Here is a 21,157-nt window from a genome sequence, read left to right on the forward strand (position 1 = left end):
AAAATCCTTTTTGACCCACCTCCTAGAGAAATGGAAATTAAAACAAAGATAAACAAATGAGACCTAATGAAACTTCAAAGCTTTTGCACAGCAAAGGAAACCTTAAACAAAACCAAAAGACAACCCTCAGAATGGGAGAAAATATTTGCAAATGAAGCAACTGACAAAGGATTAATTTCCAAAATTTACAAGCAGCTCATGCAGCTCAATAACAAAAAACCAAACAACCCAATCCAAAAATGGGCAGAAGACCTAAATAGACATTTCTCGAAAGAAGATATACAGACTGCCAACAAACATATGAAAGAATGTTCAACATCATTAATCATTAGAGAAATGCAAATCAAAACTACAATGAGATATCATCTCACACCAGTCAGAATGGCCATCATCAAAAATTCTAGAAACAATAAATGCTGGAGAGGGTGTGGAGAAAAGGGAACACTCTTGCACTGCTGGTGGGAATGTGAATTAGTTCAGCCACTATGGAGAACAGTATGGAGGTTCCTTAAAAAACTACAAATAGAACTACCATATGACCCAGCAATCCCACTACTGGGCATATACCCTGAGAAAACCAAAATTCAAAAAGAGTCATGTACCAAAATGTTCACTGCAGCTCTATTTACAATAGCCCGGAGATGGAAACAACCTGAGTGCCCATCATCGGATGAATGGATAAAGAAGATGTGGCACATATATACAATGGAATATTACTCCGCCATAAAATGAAACGAAATTGAGCTATTTGTAATGAGGTGGATGGACCTAGAGTCTGTCATACTGAGTGAAATAAGTCAGAAAGAGAAAGACAAATACCGTATGCTAACACATATATATGGAATTTAAGAAAAAAAAAGTCATGAAGAACCTAGGGGTAAGACAGGAATAAAGACACAGACCTACTGGAGAACGGACTTGAGGATCTGGGGAGGGGGAACGGTGAGCTGTGACAAAGCGAGAGGCATGGACATATATACACTAACAAACGTAAGGTAGATAGCTAGTGGGAAGCAGCCGCATGGCACAGGGAGATCGGCTCGGTGCTTTCTGACCGCCTGGAGGGGTGGGATAGGGAGGGTGGGAGGGAGGGAGACGCAAGAGGGAAGAGATATGGGAACATATGTATATGTATAACTGATTCACTTTGTTATAAAGCAGAAACTAACACACCATTGTAAAGCAATTATACCCCAATAAAGATGTTAAAAAAAAATTAATGCAGATTTAAGAGGCATCACTGAGGCAGGAAAAGCAAAAGCTTAGAACATATTTTTCACCAAAAAAGAACATTTGAAAATGCCTGTATGGGTTGGCCAGCCAACCAAAATCTACTTTTAAAATTACTTTTTTTAGGAAAATGATTCTACACAGATTATATTGATTCCTTGATTACTAACGCCTCAATCCTGAACCTTGGGGCTTTAGAAACACAAGATATCAAAGCGTGTCTGCCCCATGGTTTTGTGCCTATATTCTTTTATAATCTCTTGTAATCTCCTACTTGTAGGTGCTCTCTCTTAGCATCAGTATGGGTATAGAGTTGGCAGAGAAACCTTATGTCCAAATTGTTCTTAGCCAAAATACAATGTTATTTTATGCAGTCCTAGAGAACTGGCTATAGGATCACAAATGGTGAACAGAAATATACTAATTGTTAAGGAAGTTTCTCCATTTCAGAGTGCTCACCCAGGAAACCATAAATACTTACCTCAGGAAGTGCTTCATTGTGCCTGTTTTGATTATCCAGGTGTTATACAAATGGTTCTCAAGTAATTGCTTCCAAATTTGCCTTTGTCAAAGTAAATGTAAGCTGTGGAAGAAATTAGATATATTTACTGTTAATGGAGCTGGAAATCCCAACCCCCAAATTTCTGCTTACCTTAGTAAGCAGATAAGGTGCTATGCACCCAGAACTTTACCAGCTGAACTGCCCACACAGCAATACAATTCAATGGATGGCAATTACAGCTAAAGCCTTTCACTTTATAATTACACAATTAGTCTCTTATTTTAAGTCACTTGCTGGAGAAATTGTTTGTTTCACGAGCAATCCCTTCAATAGTAAACTTTGCCTCTATTTTGGATACTGTTCCTATATTTTGAAGAACAGTATTTGTATGAAAGATAAAAATAAAGAACCATTAAATTAACTATTCTGATTTCCAGATAGCAAATGTTCTTAAATCTGGCAGCCTCAACCTTCCAGAAGCACAACTCAAAAAATAACTAAAAGCAACTGGTAATGTCTCTAAGCTAAAAAATAGCTGATAAAGAGCAAGTACTCCAAACAAATGAATGATATGCCCCCGGCCCCATTTTTGGGGGCTCCGTGAATAAAACAGTGAAATTATATAATTGTTTAGCACATTTCAGTTTACAATATACTTTCACAAAATCCACTATATCAAGTTATTGGTCTTCCAACAAGGAAGGACACCAGAAGCTGCCTACAAAGCAGCAAATTAGTATGAGATGTGAAGAAACAGACTAGAGAAGAGAGAGTGGCTGGAAGAAATAGCAGAATGAAGTTACCTCATGAGAGAGAGACAAACGGAATGCTAGCTACAACAACAAGGTAAGGTACTAAATGTGTGGACAAATGGCTTATGGCAGAGACACAATTACCTACTAGAACAGCCCAGGGAATACAGAAACTTGGCCTAAACAAAAGCCAGTCTTTTCACTTTTTAAAAAATTGAGGTATAGATGACTTACAATATTACATAAGTTTCAGATATACAACATAGTGATTCACAATTTTTAAAGGTTGTACTCCATTTATACTTATTGTAAAATATTGGATATATTCCCTGTTCTATACAATATATCCTTGTAGCTTATTTATTATATATATAGTAGTTTGTATCTCTTAATCCCCTACTTGTCTCTTGCCCCTCTCCCATCCCTCACCCCACTGGTAACCACTAGCTTGTTCTCTATATCTGTGAGTCTGTTTCTTTTTGCTATACTTACTAGTTTTTTTTTTTAGCTTCCATATATAAGTGATATCATGCATTATGTTATTCTCTGACTTATTTCACTTAGCATAATACCCTTCAAGTCCATCCATGTTGTTGCAAATAGCAAAATCTTGTTCTTTTTTATGGCTGAGTAGTATTCCATTGTGTATATATACCACATCCTTTTTACCCACTCATCTGCTGATGGACACTTTAGTTGCTTCCATATCTTGGCAACTGTAAATAATGCTGCTATGATATTGGGGTGCATGTATCTTTTAATGTTTTCATTTTTGGGGGGAAACATACCCAGGAGTAGAATTGCTGGCTCATATGGTAGTAATATTTTTATTTTTTTGAGAAAGGGCTATACTGTTTTCCACACTGGCTACACCAATTTACATTCCCAACAGTGGACAAGATTTACTTTTTTTCCACACTCTCACAAGCATTTATTGTTTTGTCAACTTTTTGATGATGGCCATTCTGACCAGTCTGAGGTGATACCTCATTGTAGTTTTGTATTTCATTAACAATTAGTGATGTTGAGCATCTTTTCATGTGTTTTTCGGACATCTGTAGGTCTTCTACGGAGAAATGTCTATTTAGATCTTCTGCCCATTTTTGATTGGGCCATCTGTTTTTTTGATATTGAGCTGCATGAGCATATTTTGGAGATTAATCCCTTGTCAGTCGCTTCATTTGCAAATATTTTCTCCAATTCTGTGGGCTGTCTTTTGATTTTGTTTATGCTTTCCTTTGTTGTGCAAAATTAGTTCCCCATTTTTTAATTTTTGTTTTTATTTTCATTATTCTAGGAGGTGGATAGAAAAAGATATTGCTGCAATTTATGTCGTAAAGTGTTTTGCCTATGTTTTCCTCTAAGAGTTTTATAGTATCTGGACTTACATTTAGGTATTTAATCCATTTTGAGTTTATTTTTGTGTATGGTGTTAGAGAATGTCCTAACATTCTTTTTCATTCTTTTGCATGTAGCTGTCCAGTTTTCCCAGCACCACTTATTGAAGAGGCTGCCTTTTCTCCACTATATATTCTTACCTCCTTTGTCAATAGATTAATTGACCATAGGTGAGTGGGTTTATTTCTGGGCTTTCTATCCTGTTCCATTGATCTACATTTCTGTTTTTCTGCCAGTACCATACTGTCTTGATGACTGTAGCTTTGTAATATAGTCTGAAGTCAGGAAGCCTGATTCTCCAGCTCTGTTTTTCTTTCTCAAGATTGCTTTGGCTATTTGGGGTCTTTTGTGTTTCCCTATAAATTAAAAAATTTTTTGTTCCAGTCCTGTGAAAAATGCCATTGGTAATTTAATAGGGATTGCATTAAATCTGTAGATTGCCTTGGGTAGTATAGTCATTTTGACAATATTCATTCTTCCAATCCAAGAACATGGTATGTCTGTTCATCTGTTTGTGTCATTTTTGATTTCTTTTTTTTTTAATTAATTAATTTATTTTTGACTGTGTTGGGTCTTTGTTGCTGTGCACAGGCTTTCCCTAGTTGCAGCGAGCAGGGGCTACTCTTCATTGTGGTGCACGGGTTTCTCATTGTGGTGGCTTTTCTTGCTGCAGAGCACGGGCTCTAGGCATGTGGGCTTCAGTAGTTGTGGCACACAAGCTCAGTAGTTGTGGCTTGTGGGCTTAGTTGCTCCATGGACTGTGGGATCTTCCCAGACCAGGGATCGAACCCATGTTCCCTGCATTGGCCACCGCGCCACCAGGGAAGTCCTCATCTTCAATTTCTTTCATCAGCGTCTTATAGTTTTCAGAGTACAGGCCTTTTGCCTCCTTAGGTACCTTTATATCTAGGTATTTTATTCTTTTTGATGTGATGGTAAATGGGATTATTTCCTTAATTTCTCTTTCTGATGTTTCATTGTTAGTGTATAGAAATGCAACAGATTTCTGTGTATTAAGTTTGTATTCTGCAAATTTACCGAATTCATTCATGAGCTCTAGTAGTTTTCTGGTAGCATCTTTAGGATTTTCTATGTATAATATCATGTCATCTGCAAACCAAGTTGGCTTTACTTCTTTTCCAATTTGGATTCCTTTTATTTTTTTTCTTCTCTGATTGCCCTGACTCAGACTTCCAAAATTATGTTGAATAAAAGTAGTGAGAGTGGACATCCTTGTCTTGTTCCTGATCTTAGAGGAAATACTTTCAGCTTTTCACTGTTGAGTATGATGTTAGCTGTGGGTTTGTCATATATAATCTTTATTATGTTATGTTATAATAAAGGTACTTTCCCTATATGCCCACTTTCTGGAGAGTTTTTATCATAAATGGGTGTTGAATATATACTGTTAATCTCTGTTTGTTTGTTCTTTAAATCTTCTAGCTCTTTATTAAACTTTTCTTGTATCCTTTCAGTCTGTGCCTCCATTCCTTTTCCAAGATCTTGGATCATCTTTACTAACATTACTCTGAATTCTTTTTCAGGTAGATTGCATATCTCTACTTCACTTAGCTGTTCTTCTGAGGTTTTATCTTATTCCTTCATCAGGAACATCTTTCTCTGCCATCTCATTTTGTCTAACTTTCTCTGTGGTCTCTGTTCCTCAGGCTGCAGGAATGTAGTTCCTTTTTCTTTTGGTGTCTGCCCCCTGGTGAGTGGCACTGGTCTAGAAGGTGTGCAGGCTTCCTGGTGGAAGGAACTGGTGCCTGCCCACTGGTGAGTGGAGCTGGGTCTTATCCCTTTGGTGGGAAGGGCTGTGTCAAGGGGTGTGTTTAGAGCTGGCAGTGGGCTCAGAATGACTTTAGGCAGCCTGTCTGCTGATGGGTGGGGCTGCGTTCCCACCCTGTTGGTTGTTTGGCCTGAGCATCCCAGTACTGGAGCCTGCAGGCTGTTGCATGGGGCCAGATTTCATGCCAAAATGGTGTCCTCCAGGAGAGCTCACACCAATGAATATTCCCTGGGGCTGCTACCACCAGTGCCCTCGCCCCCACAGTGAGCCATGACCACTCCCCATCTGCCAGAAGACCCTCCAAGAAATGCAGATAGGTCTGGCCCAGGCTTCTATGGAGTCACTGCTTTGCCCTGGGTCCCAATGCATGTGAAACCTTGTGTGTGACCTCCAAGAGTGGAGTCTCTGTTCCCCCCAGTTCTGTGGAGCTCCTGCATTCAAGCTCCACTGGCCTTCAACATCAGATGTTTTGGAGGCTCCTCCACCTGATACCAGACCCCCAGGGTGAGGAGCATAATGTGGGGCTCACAACTCTCACTCCTGTGGGAGAACCTCTGCAATATAATTATTTTCTAGTTTGTGGGTCACCCATCTGGCAGGTATGGGATTTGATTATATTGCAAAATCACCCCTCCTATCATCTCGTTGTGGCTTATTTGTCTTTGGGTGTAGAATATCTTTTTTGGTAGGTTCAAGTCTTTTTTGTTGATGGTTGTTCAGCAGTTAGTTGTGAATTTGTTTTTTTCATGAGAGGAGATGAGCTCAATTTCTTCTGCTCTGCCATCTTGTCTCTTGCCCCTCTCAATCACATGGTTTTTATTCTTCAATTTGTTAATGTGGTATATCACATTGATTGGTTTGTGGATACTGAACCATCCTTGCATCCCTGGGATAAATTCCACTTGAGGATGGTAAATTATCCTTTTAGTGTACTGTTGGATTCAATTTGCTAAGATTTTGTTGAGGTTTTTGCATCTATGTTCATCAGTGATATTGGCCTGTAATTTTCTTTTTGTGTGATATCTTTGTCTAGTTTTGGTATCAGAGTGATGCTGGCCTCATTGAATGAGTACAGAAGCATTTTTTCCTCTGCAATTTTTTGGAATAGTTTGAGAAGGATAGGTGTCAACTCTTCTCTAAATGTTTGGTAGAATTCACCTCTAAAGCCATTTGGTGGCTGGACTTTTGTTTGTTGGGAGTTTTGCCAGTATTTTCTTTAATACACAGCTATTTCTGTAAATATTTCATGCATGCTTGAAAAAAATTTCTACATGTCAACTTAAGATTGTGGTTGCTTCTGGGAAAAGAGGGAGTGTTTTAGGATCAGGGACTGGGAAAATGGCCTTCAATTTTATAAATGTTTTATTTATTAAAAAGCAAAATAAAGAGGAAAAATGTGTTCATTTTGAGTGGTGGGAATGTATATTATTCTTGTACTTTTGGGTCTTTTAGAAACAAATCCAAATTTTAATTAAAAACTGTTAGTGCCCACCCAGAGCCCAGATCATGGTTTCAAATACATTCTCCAGTTAAAGGAACCAGGGCTTCTTGGAAAAATGGCTGATTCTAGTGTTTGGGCAGGAAATATACAAGGTAAGCCTGCTGTGTCTTCTTGTTCCAGAAAGTAAGGAAGTGCTCAAAAGACAAACAACTGGGGATATATCAAATAAACACAGGAGCCAACTGAAGGAGTTCCTGATGGTCAAAGCAGAACAATTTGAGTAACAAAATAAATAAAGTATTATTGGATAATAACTCAAAGTATAAAATAAATATCCATGACTCTATACTGATATAAATAAATGACTGAATACATAAATAAATGTACATAAATCTTTCACACAAAAGAATTCCAAATAATTTCTGTAGATACTCTGTCCTCAAGGAGGTGGAGCATAACTCTTTACCCCTTAAATACAGGCTGGACATACAAGCATACCTTGTTTTATTGTGCTTCACTTTACTGTCTTCACAGATATTGCATATTTTTAAAAATTGAAAGTTTGTGGCAATCCTGTGCTAAGTGAGTCTATTAGTGACATTTTTCCAATAGCATTTCATCGCTTTGTGTCTCTATGTCAGATTCTGGTAATTCTTACAATATTTCAATATTTTTCATTATTATTATATTTGTTATTGTTATCTGTGATTATGATCTTTGATGTTACTATTGTAATGTTTTGGGGCACCATGAACTGCTTCCACATAAGATGGCAAACTTAATTGATAAATGTTGTGCATATTCTGATAGCTGCACCAACCAGCCATTCCCCTGTCTTTCTCCTTCTCCTTGGGCTTCACTATTCCCTGAGATGCAAGAATATTGAAATTAGGTCTGTTAATAACCATACCATGGCTTCTAAGTGTTCAAGTGAAAGGAAGAGTCACACATCTCTCACTTTAAATCAAAAGCTAGAAATAATTAAGCTTAGTGAGGAAGGACTGTTGAAACCAAGGTAGACCAAAAGCTAAACCTCTTGCGTCAAACAGTTAGCTGAATTCTGAATGCAAAGAAAAAGCTCTTGAAGGAAATTAAAAGTGCTACTCCAGTGAACACACACATAAAAAGAAAGTAAAACAGCCTCACTGCTGATATGGAGAAAGTTTTAGTGATCTGGCTAGAAGATCAAACCAGCCACAATACTCCCTTAAGCCAAAGCCTAATCCAGAGGAAGGTCCTAACTCTCCTCAATTCTATGAAGGCTGAGACAGGTGAGGAAACTGGAGAAGAAAAATTTGAAGCTAGCAGGGGTTGGTTCATGAGGTTTAAGGAAAGAAGCCATCTCTATAACATCAAAGTGCAAAATTCAGCAAGTGCTGACGTAGAAGCTGCAAAGAGTTATCCAAAAGATCTAGCTAAGATAATTCATGAATGTGGCTCCTCTAAGCAGGTTTTCAATGTAGACAAAACAGTCTTCTACTGGAAGAAGATGTCACCTAAGACTTTTACAGCTAGAGAAGAGAAGTCATTGCTTGGTGTCAAAGCTTCAAATGACAAGCTGACTCTCTTGTTAGGGGTCAATGCAGCTGGTGACCTTAAGTTGAAGCCAGTGCTCATTTACCATTCAGAAAATCCTAGGTCCCATAAGAATTAGGCTAAATCTACTCTACCTGTGCTCTATAAATGGAACAACAAAGTCTGATGACAGCACATCTGTTTACAACATGGTTTACTGACTCTTTTAAGCTCACTGTTGAGAACTTCTGCTAGAAAAAAGGATTCCTTTGAATATATTACTGCTCATTGTCAATGCACCTGGTCACCCAAGAGCTCTGATGGAGATGTACAATGGGATTCACATTGTTTCCATACCTGCTAAGACAATATCCATCCTGCAGTCCATGGGTCAAGGAGTCATTCCAACGTTAAAGTCTTATTATTTAAGAAATACGTTAGTAAGGCTACAGCCGCCATAGATGATTCCTCTAGTGGATTTCAAAGTCAACTGAAAACCTTTTGGAAAGGATTCACCATTCTAGATGCTACTGAGAACATTCATGATTAACAAGATTTTGGAAGAAGTTGATTCCAACTTTCATGGACGACTTTGAGGGGTTGAAGACTTCAGTGGAGTAAGTAACTGAAAATATGGTGAAAACTAGAATTAGAAGTGAAGTCTGAGCCTGTGACTAAATTGCTTCAAACTCATAAAATTTGAACGGATGAGGAGTTGCAAAGAAAGTGGTTTCTTGGGATGGAATCAACTCCTGGTGAAGATGCTGTGAAGACTGTTGAAATGACAAAAATGGATTTAATAAACTTAGTTGATAAAGCAGTGGTAGGGCTTGAGAGGACTGACTCCAATTTTGAAAGAAGTTCTTCTGTGGGTAAAATGCCATCAAACAGCCACAGAGAAATTGTTCATGGAAGAAAGGGCCAATCGATGCACCAAACTTTGTTGTTGTCTTATTTTAAGAAATTGCCACAGCCACCCCAATTTTTAGCAACCACCACCCTGATCAGTCGGCAGCCATCAACATCGAGGCAAGACCCTTCACCAGGAAAACACCTAATGAGGGATATACCAGAAAATATCCAGTATTCCTCAAAACTCTCAAGATCAAAAACAAGGAAAATCTGGGAAGCTGTCACAGTCAAGAGGTACCTGAGGAGACATGATTACTAAATGCAATGTGGTATCAAGAATGGGATCCTAGGATAGAAAAAGGACATTAAGTTAAAACTAGGGAAATCTAGGACGGATATGGGAAGATGACAGAGAAGTAAGACATGGAGATCACCTTCTTCCCTACAGATATATTAAAAATACATCTACATGTGGAACAACTCCTTCAGAACACCTACTGAATGCTAAGAAGACCTCAGACCTCCAAAAAGGCAGGAAAATCTCCACGTAACTGGGTAGGACAAAAGAAAAAAAGAGAGAGAAAAAGGAATTGGGATGGGACCTGCACCTCTGGGAGGGAGCTGTGAAGGAGGAAAAGTTTCCGCACGCTGGGAAGCCCCCTCACTGGCAGGGACGGGGGGAGCTTTGGAGCCTCAGAGAAAAGTGCAGCAACAGGGGTACGGAGGGCAAAGCAGAGAGAATCCTGTCCAGAGGATCAGTGCTGACCAGCACTCCCCAGCCTGAGATGCTTGTTTGCACACCAGGGCAGGTGGGGGCTGGGTGCTGAGGCTCGGGCTTTAGAGGTCAGATCCCAGGGAGAGGACTGGGATTAGCTGCATTAAGACAGCCTGAGGTGGCTAGTGCGCCACAGCTGAGGGAGTCCGGGAAGAAGCCTGGGCCTACCAGAGAGTAAGTGACCATTGTTGTGGGGTGCTCAAATAGAAGGAGGGGCCCGCCATAGGAATGTCTTTCTCTGTGTGCTCACAGACAGCAGGGCACAGCCTAAATGAGCTCCAGGTGGGCGCAAGCCGTGGCTGCTACCTCGGACCCAAGAGGTGGGCGCGACGGCTACCACTGCCACCACTGCCACCAAGCAACCTGAGACCAAGCACATGTCACTGCCAACACCTTCCCGGGAGCCTCTGCAGCCCTCTATTGCCAAGGGTCCTGCAATCTGCGGCCAACTTCCTTAGGAGAGTGCACGGCATGCCTCAGGCTGTTGTAACTTCCTGCCAGCCTCTGCCACTGCAGGCACTCCCCTCAGAACCCAATTGTGACTGTAATCCCTCCTTCTCCCCGGCCTGAGTGAGCAAGTGAACCCAAATCAGCCGCTGCTTTCTCGCCCTCTTGCCTGGGGGGAGAACAGATGCCTGAAGGTGGCCCACATACCAAAACCACATGCTTCGGTTTTGGTGGGGCCCAAACCAAAGCTGAACTCCAGGGGTGGTGTGACCAAAGAAGAGGAAGGGAAATCTCTCTGTGCAGCCACAGGGGCATTTGATTAAATCCCTGCAATCGGCTTGGTAAACCCTGCATCTGTGGAATATCTGAAAAGATGAGCTTTCCCACAATTGAGGCTGTGGACTTTGGGGGCAAGTACACACAGGAGTTGGGCCAGGTCAGAGTCTGAGCTGGCCCCACAGTGCCCACAGCAGGTCTAGAGACCTACCTAGAGTTTGCTTTCTGCTTTTGATTTGTTTTTGGTTTTTTATTTTTGTTACTTTAGTTTTTAGTGTTTGTTTTCATTTTTGGGTTCATTTATTTGTTCAGTTGCTCTCTTCCTTTTTGTTTTCTCTTGTTTGTGTGTGTGTGTGTGTATCTGCTTTTGCTTTTACCATTAGTCTTGGGGTTTTGTTTGTTCGTTTTTTGTTTTTTGTTTTTTTTTTCCTTTCCTTCTGTGCCATGTGGCTTGCAGGGTTTTGCTGCTCTGGACAAGGTTTGGGCCTGAGTCTCTGAGGTGGGAGAGCCAAGTCCAGGATGTTGGACCAACAGAGAACTCCCAGTCCCGGGGAATATTAATCAGCAAGAGCTCTCCTAGAGGTCCCCATCTCAACATCAAGACCTGGCTCCACCCAGCGCCCAGCAAACTCCAGTGCTGGAGACCTCACAGCAAACAACTAGCAAGACAGGAACACAACTCCACCCATTAGCAGAAAGGCTGCCTAAAGTCATACTAAGCTCACAAACATGACAAAACACACCACCAGACATGGCCCTGCCCATCAGAGGGACAAGATCCAGCTCCACCCACCAGAACACAGGCACTAGTCCCCTGCTCCAGGAAGCCTACACAAGCCACTGGACCAAGCTCACCCACTGGGGACAGACACCAGAAGAGGAACTACGATCCTGCAGCCTGCAGAAAGGAGACCCCAAACACAGTAAGTTAAACAAAATGAGAAGACAAGAGAAATATGCTGCAGATGAAGGAGCAAAGTAAAAAACCATAAGCCCAAACAAATGATGAGGAAATAGCAGTCTACCTGAGTAATGATAGTAAAGGTGATCGAAAATCTCAGAAACAGAAGGGAGAAAATAGAAGAAACATTTAACAAGGACCTAGAAGAACTAAAGAACAAACAAACAGTGATGAACAACACAATAACTGAAATTAAAAATACACTAGAAGGAATCAATAGCAGAATAACTGAGGCAGAAGAATGGATAAGTGAGCTGCAAGACAGAATGGTGGAAATAACTGCTGCAGAGCAGAATAAAGAATGAAAAGAATTGAGAACAGTCTCAGAGACCTCTGGGACAACATTAAACTCATGAACGTTCAAACTATAGGGGTCCCAGAAGAAGAAGAGAAAGACAAAGGGTCCGAGAAAATATTTGAGATAATAGTTGAAAACTTCCCTAACATGGGAAAGGAAATAGTCAATCAAGTTCAGGAAGTGCAGAGAGTCCCATATAGGATAAAACCAAGGAGAAACATTCTGAAACACATGTTAATCAAACAATCAAAAATTAAATACAAAGAAAAAATATTAAAAGCAGCAAGGGAAAGCAACAAATAACATACCAGGGAATCCCCATAAGGTTATCAGCTGATTTTTCAGCAGAAACCCTGCAGGCCAGAGGGAGTGGCAGGATACATTTAAAGTGATGAAAGGGAAAAACCTACAACTAAGATTACTCTACCCAGCAAGGATCTCATTCAGATTCAACAGAGAAATCAAAAGCTTACAGACAAGCAAAAGCTAAGAGAACTCAGCACCACCAAACTAGCTCTACGAGAAATGCTAAAGGAATTTCTCTAAGTGGAAAACACAAGAGAAGAAAAAGACCTACAAAAACAAATCCAAAAAATTAAGAAAATTGTAATAGGAACATACATATTGATAATTACCTTAAATATAAATGGATTAAATGCTCCAACCAAAAGGCACAGACTGGCTGAATGGATACAAAAACAAGAACCATATATATGCTGTCCACAAGAGACCCACTTCAGACCTAGGGACACATACAGACTGAAAGTGAGAGGATGGAAAATGATATTCCATGCAAACGTAAATCAAAAGAAAGCTGGAGTAGCAATACTAATATCAGATAAAATAGACGTTAAGATAAAGGCTGTTACAAGAGACAATGAAGGACACTACATAATGATTAAGGGATCAATCCAAGAAGATATAACAATTATAAATATATGTGCACCCAACATAGGAGCACCTCAATACATAAGGCAAATGTTAACAGTTATAAAAGGAGATATCGACAGTAACACAATAATAGCAGGGGACTTTAACACCTCATTTACACCAATGGACAGATCATCCAGACAGAAAATCAATAAGGAAACACAAGTTTTAAATGACACAATAAACCAGATAGATTTAATTGATATTTATAAGACATTCCATCTGAAAACAGAAGAATACACTTTCTTCTCAAGTACACATGTAATATTCTTCAGGATAGAGCACATCTTGGGTCACAAATCAAGCTTTGGTAAAGTTAAGAAATAGGAAATTGTACCAAGCATCTTTTCCGACCACAATGCTATGAGATTAGAAATGAATTGCAGGGGAAAAAAAACTGTAAAAAACACAAACACATGGAGGCTAAACAATGTGCAACTAAATAACCTAGAGATCACTGAAGAAATCAAAGAGGAAATCAAAAAATACCTAGAGACAAATGACAACTAAAACACAACACAAAACCTATGGGATGCAGCAAAAGCAGCCCTAAGAGAGAAGTTTAAAGCAATACAATCCTACCTCAAGAAACAAGAAAAATCTCAAATAAACAATCTAACCCTACACTTAATACAACTAGAGAAAGAAGAAGAACAACAACAACAAAACCCCCAAATTTAGTAGAAGGAAAGAAATCATAAAGATCAGAGCAGAAATAAATGAAATAGAAAAAAAGAAAACAACAGCAAAAATCAATAAAACTAAAATCTGGTTCTTTGAAAAGATAAACAAAATTGATAAACCTTTAGCCAGATTTATTAAGAAAAAGATGAAGAGGACTCAGATCAATAAAGTTAGAAATGAAAATAGAGAACTCACAATGGACAACACAGAAATACATAGCATCATAAGAGACTACTACAAGCAACAATATGCCAATAAAATGGACAACCTGGAAGAAATGGACAAATTCTTAGAAAGGTATAATCTTCCAAGAATGAACCAGGAAGAAATAGTAAATATGAACAGACCAATCACAAGTAAGGAAATTGAAACAGTGATTAAAAATCTTCCCACAAACAAAAGTCCAGGACCATATGGCTTCACAGGTGTATTCTAACAAACATTTAGAGAAGAGCTGACACCCATCCTTCTCAAACTATTCCAAAAAATTACAGAGGAAAAATGATTCTGCACTCATTCAATGAGGCCAGCATCACCCTGAAACCAAAAGATATCAAAGATATCACAAAAAAAGAAAATTACAGAGCAGTATCACTGATGAATATAGACACAAAAATCCTCAACAAAATACTAGCAAACAGAATCCAGCAAAACAGTAAAAGGATAATACACCATGATCAAGTGGGATTTATCCCAGGGAAGCAAGGATTCTGCAATATATGCAAATCAATCAATGTGATACACCACATTAACAAACTGAAGAATAAAAACCATGTGATCATCTCAATAGATGCAGAAAAAGTTTTTGACAAAATTCAACACCCATTTATGATAAAAAAACTCTCCAGAAAGTGGGCATAGAGGGACACTACCTCAACATAATAAAGGCCATATATGATAGACCCACAGCAAACATCATTCTCAATGGTGAAAAACTGACAGCATTTCCTCTAAGATCAGGAAGAAGACAAGGAGGTCCACTCTCGCCACTATTGCTCAACACAGTTTTGGAAGTCTTAGCCATGGCAATCAGAGGAGAAAAAGTAAGAAAAGGAATACAAATTGGAAAAGAAGAAGTGAAACTGTCACTGTTTGCAGATGACATGATACTATACATAGAAAATCCTAAAGATGACACCAGAAAAATACTAGAACTAATCAATGAATTTGGTAAAGTTGCAGGATGCAAAATTAATGCACAGAAATCTCTTGCATTCCTATACACTAAAAATGAAAGATCAGAAAGAGAAATTAAGGAAATATTCCCATTCACCATTGCAACAAAAAGAATGAAATACCTAGGAATAAACCTACCCAAGGAGGTAAAAGACCTGTACTCAGAAACTATAAAACACTGATGAAAGAAATCAAAGATGACATAAACAGATGGAGAGATATACCATGTTCTTGGATTGGAAGAATCAATATTGTGAAACTAACTATACTACCTAAAGCAATCTATAGATTCAGTGCAATTCCTGTCAAATTACCAATGGCATTTTTCCCAGAACTAGAACAAAAATTCTTAAAATGTGTATGGAGACACAAAAGACCCTGAATAGCCAAAGCAATCTTGAGAAAAAAGCAGAGTTGGAGGAATCAGGCTCCCTGACTTCAGAATATACTACAAAGCTACCGTAATCAAGACAATATGGTACTGGCACCAAAACATAAATATAGATCAATGGAACAGGATAGAAAGCCCAGAGATAAACCCATGCACCTATGGTCATCTAGTCTATGACAAAGGAGACAAGAATATACAATGGAGAAAAGACTGTCTCTTCAATAAATTGTGTGGGGAAAACTGGACAGCTAGAGGTAAAAGAATGAAATTAGAACACTCCCTAACACCACACACAAAAATAAACTCAAAATGAATTAAAGACCTAGATGTAAGACCGGACACTATAAAACTCTTAGAGGAAAACATAGGCAAAACAGTCTTTGACATAAATCACAGCAAGATCTTTTTTGACCCACCTTCTAGAGTAATGGAAATAAAAGCAAAAATAAATGGGACCTAATGAAACTTGAAAGCTTTTGTACAGCAAAGGAAACCATAAACAAGATGAAAAGACAACCCTCAGAATGGGAGAAAATATTTGCAAATGAATCAACAGACAAAGGATTAATCTCCAAAATATATAAACAGCTCATGCAGCTCAATATCAAAAAACAAACAACCCAATCCAAAAATGGGTGAAGACCTAAATAGGCATTTCTCCAAAGAAGACATGCAGCTGGCCAAGAGGCACATGAAAAGATGTTCAACGTCACTAAGTTTTAGAGAAATGAATATCAAAACTACACTAAGGTATCACCTTCCACTCATCAGAATGGCGTCATCAAAAAATCTAGAAACAGTAAATGCTGGAGCGGGTGTAGAGAAAAGGGAACCCTCTTGCACTGCTGGTGGGAATGTAAATTGATACAACCACTATGGAGAACAGTATGGAGGTTCCTTAAAAAAATAAAAATAGATTTACCATATGACACAGAAATCCCACTACTGGGCATATACCCAGAGAAAACCATAATTCAAAAAGACACATACACCCCAACGTTCATTGCAGCACTATTTACAACAACCAGGTCATGGAAGCAACCTCAATGCCCATCGACAGATGAATGGATAAAGAAGATGTGGTACATATATACAATGGAATATTACTCAGCCCTAAAAAGGAACGAAATTGGGTCATTTGTAGAGATGTGGATGGACCTAGAGACTGTCATACAGAGTGAAATAAGTCAGAAAGGGAAAAACAAATATCGTATATTAACGCGTATATGTGGAATCTAGAAAAATGGTAACTGTCTGCAAGGCAGAAATAGAGATGCAAACGTAGAGAACAAACATATGGGCACCAAGAGAGAATGGGGGTTGGAATGAATTGGGAGATTGGGATTGACATATATACACTAAAACGTATAAAATAGATAACTAATGAGAAATTGCTGTATACCACAGGGAACTCCATTTCTCTGTACAGTAGAAACTAACACAACATTGTAAAACAATTATACCCCAATTTTAAAAAAATAGGGAAATCTGAATAAGCATAGATTTTAGTTAAAAATTTGGTATCAATATCAGTCCATTAATTGTGACAAATGTATCATATTAATGTAAGACATTAACAATAGAGGAGACTGTGTGCTAATATAAGGAAACTTTCTGTAGTATCTTTGTAATGTTTCTATAAACCTAAAATTATTCTAAAATTAAAAAAAATTATTACAATGTGTTAGTGCCTACTATGCTCTAGACATAGAGTTAGGCACTAGGGATACAGGGTGAACAAGAGGGGCATGAATTCCATCCTCCAGACCCAAGAGTCTTGAGGAAGACAGAGAAGAAGATGATACACAAATACAAATAGGTACTTAACCACAATATTATAAATGGAAATAGGTGCTGTGACAGTGAATGTGAGAGTGTTTACCTTAGATGTAGGGTTCTGGGGGTTCCCCAAATAGCACATGCAAATTCCTAGAAGCAAGAAAATACATGATGTATAGAGGGGAAAACACTCAATATGACCTAGTGTGGTGCTCAATGAGAGGAACAGGTAAAAACAGGGATGGCAAAATACGGAAGGGCAAGAAGGGGTCAGATCATCAAAGGCTTTATGCAATATTAAAGAACTTTGAACCTTATCCCATGAGCAGTGAAGAACTATTGAAAATTATAGACTTGGATGTGACATAATCAAAGTTCTAGTTTTAAAAGTGTAATCTCACTGTAGTATAGAGAATAAATTAGATTGTGGTGAAATTATAGGTAGGGGCATCATTTATAAGGTTACAGTCATCTAGGCAAACATAATAATGGCAGAATAAAGCAAAAGACAGAGACAGAATGTTTTGGATTGGCGAGATATATAGAAGACAAAATCAATAGGACTTTTGTTGATTGATTGGGGGCTTAGTTAATGAAGGAAAAGGAAGAGTCAAACATTATGCCCATGTTTATGGCTAGCAGCTAGGTAGACAGTGTAATCTTTCACTAAGATATGGAATTCTGGAGATACAGATTTGGGGGTCTAGGTGTATTTGGGGATCTTTGGTTCATTTTGAATTTTCAGGGTAAGTGGGAGTGTGGATATATAATACATGGATCTGAAGATCAGGAGAGAAATCCCAGTTGGAGACAAAGATTTGGGCTTCCTCAGCATATAGATGGTAATTAAAACCATAGCCCAGACGAAATACTAAATAAACAGCACATGCAACATTTGTTGGTCATAACAATATTTTTTTGTCATTAGGATAATATTAAATTAGAACTATCATACTACTGAAGCAAAAAAGTAATGGAATACATTTCAGAAAGATTTTATCAAAAATTTTTTAAAAATTATCCTTAAATAGTTTAATTTCAGTTAGCTAGAAAACTGGTTTACCTAAAAAACTCATTCATAATGATGTGGAATAAATGAAGTATTATAATACTTCAGCTTCCAGTCCTGTACATAGGGGTTCCTGAGTCTGTCCATTAAAACAAAACAAAACAAAACAAAATTTCTCGAATGTTTATGTGCTCAGCACTGTTCTGGTAATGTAACATAGTTTAATATGGCAAAGGATCTTTACTATTTAAGGGAAATTTGGGCAAATTGGCAGAGAGTGTGCATGGTAGTTAAGAGCACAAGTTTTGGAGACAGAGAATTCATGTCTGAGGCACTACCAATAGCCAAATGGCTTTAGACAAGTTGCTTAATCTCTCTGGGGTTCAGTTTTCTTCTCCTTAGATGGGGAGAGAAATCACAACTACCTCATATGACTGTTCTAAGGACTGAATGAACCAAAGCATGTAAAGTGCTTAGCATAGTTAGATGTATATAATATGCAATCAATGAGTTGCTACTCACTTCTGGTATTATTATTTTCTCATTCTTATTATATTGTCCTCTAAAGTAAAAGATCATTTTGTCAAGTCAAGAATCACTTAGGAGACTGTTTAGATAAATTCTGGTAAATTGTGACCTGAACTGGGACACCAACAGTGGTGATAAAGAAGGTAGAATCAATTGGAATTGCTGATTGGGTGGGACAGGTGAAGGGAACTAATAATTAGTTCTAATTATCTGTCCCCCAAACAGGAAACAAAGACAACAATTAGTTCTAATTATTTGCCCCCAAAGAGGAAACACCAAAAATGGCTTTGGGTGGTAGAAGAAAGCCTTCTGCAAATGCTATTTAACTCACTGTTCTTTGGGTACTCATTAAATAACTTCTCTAAATGTTTTCCATAGAAAAGCAAAAAGAATTACTGCTTACTTTATTTTTAAATCTAGCTTTGTTTTAAAGGAGGCACACTTGTTGATGTCCTAATCACAGTTAACTAGAAAATCTATATAAAAGACAGGAACAAATCATAGTTGGTGCGCAATGTACGATACTCTGAGCCACTATTGATAAGAAATGTCCTTTGAACACTTTTTCCAGAGTGGCGCTGAGTTAATCTACTCCTTTGTAGCCAAAACAGCATTTCTCAAGTGGTTGGTCAAGACCTAAACTCAGGAAGAATTTGAGTTTACTTTTTGTTTGCACAGCCCTCTAATAAAACGGTAGCCCTGATAGACTTCTCAAGTATTTTACACACCAGCCTGTTTTATGCACCAGACTTTAACTTGATGAAATATGTTACTTGTCTTGTTTATATCTGTCTCACTAATTGAAAAACACTGATATATATTAACTTTTTGTTTAATTCAGACTTATTGAGGTATTATTTACATAAAGTTCACCCATTTTTGGTCAGACATTAGCTCCAAAGCCACCTGTTTCACAGCACACAAGGAGAACACGGAAACAGCTCTGGGTGCTATCCCTTCCCTGTAACTTCGTTTCTAAAGAGGTTTTTAACCCAGGGTGGATATCAGAATTACCTGCTATATTTTAAATCTCTCCTATTGTTCTGAAATTATCTATTTCATGTTTCTTTTCCCTCTGGACTACATACTCCTCCAGGGCATCAGGGAAGCCGCAGGGCCTCATACAGTGCCTGGTACATTCAGTGCTCAATACATATTTATTGAAATGAACTCTGCATCTTTCTCGAGAAATTCACTTCTTTAACAGCACTGTTCAATAACAGCACTAATAAAAACAAAAAATCTCCCCATTGGAAGAAAAAAAACCCTGTTTTTTTTTTAAACCAAAGTAAAGAATATAATCATAATCCTGGTTCCCTGACCCTTTCCCCTTATCTGCAGTAATGTCTCTCCATGTGTACAGGGATATTGTCCTGCCCTATTCTTAAGGGAAGGATCAAATGATTGTGCTCTGGAGATCGACTGACACTTCAGTGCTGTGTGCGGGGTTATGTGACCCTTGCGGCACAAGGAATGGTCTGTTGCTTCTGAAAATTCATCCTCTTACCTGGCATCGAGGAACTTGCCCTGCTTCCTATGAGCAAGAAGCCACCGAGGCTCTTTGTAAAGTACCACAGGGTGACCCCACCTCTTAGAAGCCAATCCATCTATTGAGCACTGCAGGGAATGAGAGACTCAACTACAGGGAAAAGAATTCCCTTCTTTAAGATCTGAATCCCTACATGAGACTGAAAAGGCTATTCTGTGGGCCAAAAAGTTCGTTCGGGATTTTCCGAAAGAACTTTTTGCCCAATACAATACTTTCTATGTAGTCCTTCAAATTCTAACTGACTGCATGCCCTGTAACAACCAAAATGCTTGTGGACTCATAATGCTTATACATAAATAAAAGACAATCCACAAGGCAAATACTGTTCCATTGTTATAATTTGCCTAATTTGAAATGATAATGTTTTTTAAATGTTGTATACATTTAAAAATAAAATTTAATTAAAAAAATTTAGCCTCAGCTTAAGATTTTGTGAATAACAGCCAATATTTTCAAAGTGCTTACCATATGCCAGGCAATATTCTTTTTTTTTTTTTTAAGTTTATTTCCAGTTTACCATCCTGGGCTGATGCATTTTTTTTTAACATCTTTATAGGAGTATAATTGCTTTACAATGGTGTGTTAGTTTCTGCTTTATAACAAAGTGAATCAGCTATACATATACATATATCCCCATAACTCCTCCCTCTTGCGTTTCCCTCCCACCCTCCCTATCCCACCCCTCTAGGTGGAGACAAAGCACCAAGCTGATCTCCCTGTGCCATGCGGCTGCTTCCCACTAGCTATCTATTTTACATTTGGTAGTGTATATATGTCTGTGCCACTCTCTCACTTCATCCCAGCTTACCCTTCCCATACCCTGTGTCCTCAAGTCCATTCTCTACATCTGCATCTTTATTCCTGTCCTGCCCCTA

General features: G+C 38.5%; 1 protein-coding gene and 1 pseudogene across 2 annotated transcripts in view; one reads left to right on the forward strand and one right to left on the reverse strand.

The window, feature by feature from the left end:
• Positions 1-1,816, reverse strand: part of ELMOD1 (ELMO domain containing 1) — a 57,434-nt gene extending 55,618 nt beyond the window's left edge. For both annotated transcript variants that reach the window (XM_029208728.1, XM_029208727.1), the window contains exon 1: positions 1,712-1,816. In XM_029208728.1, the coding sequence (XP_029064561.1) occupies positions 1,712-1,728 (17 nt within the window). In that variant the 5' untranslated portion in view covers positions 1,729-1,816. The remainder of the gene's footprint in view (positions 1-1,711) is intronic.
• Positions 1,817-8,023: 6,207 nt separating this feature from the next.
• Positions 8,024-9,798, forward strand: LOC114887519 (annotated as a pseudogene).
• Positions 9,799-21,157: the final 11,359 nt, after the last annotated feature.

This window comes from Monodon monoceros, unplaced genomic scaffold (genome assembly GCF_005190385.1).
Source record: "Monodon monoceros isolate NGI ecotype Baffin Bay Population unplaced genomic scaffold, NGI_Narwhal_1 Super_Scaffold_7, whole genome shotgun sequence".
In the NCBI taxonomy this organism is placed as follows: Eukaryota; Metazoa; Chordata; class Mammalia; order Artiodactyla; family Monodontidae; genus Monodon; species Monodon monoceros.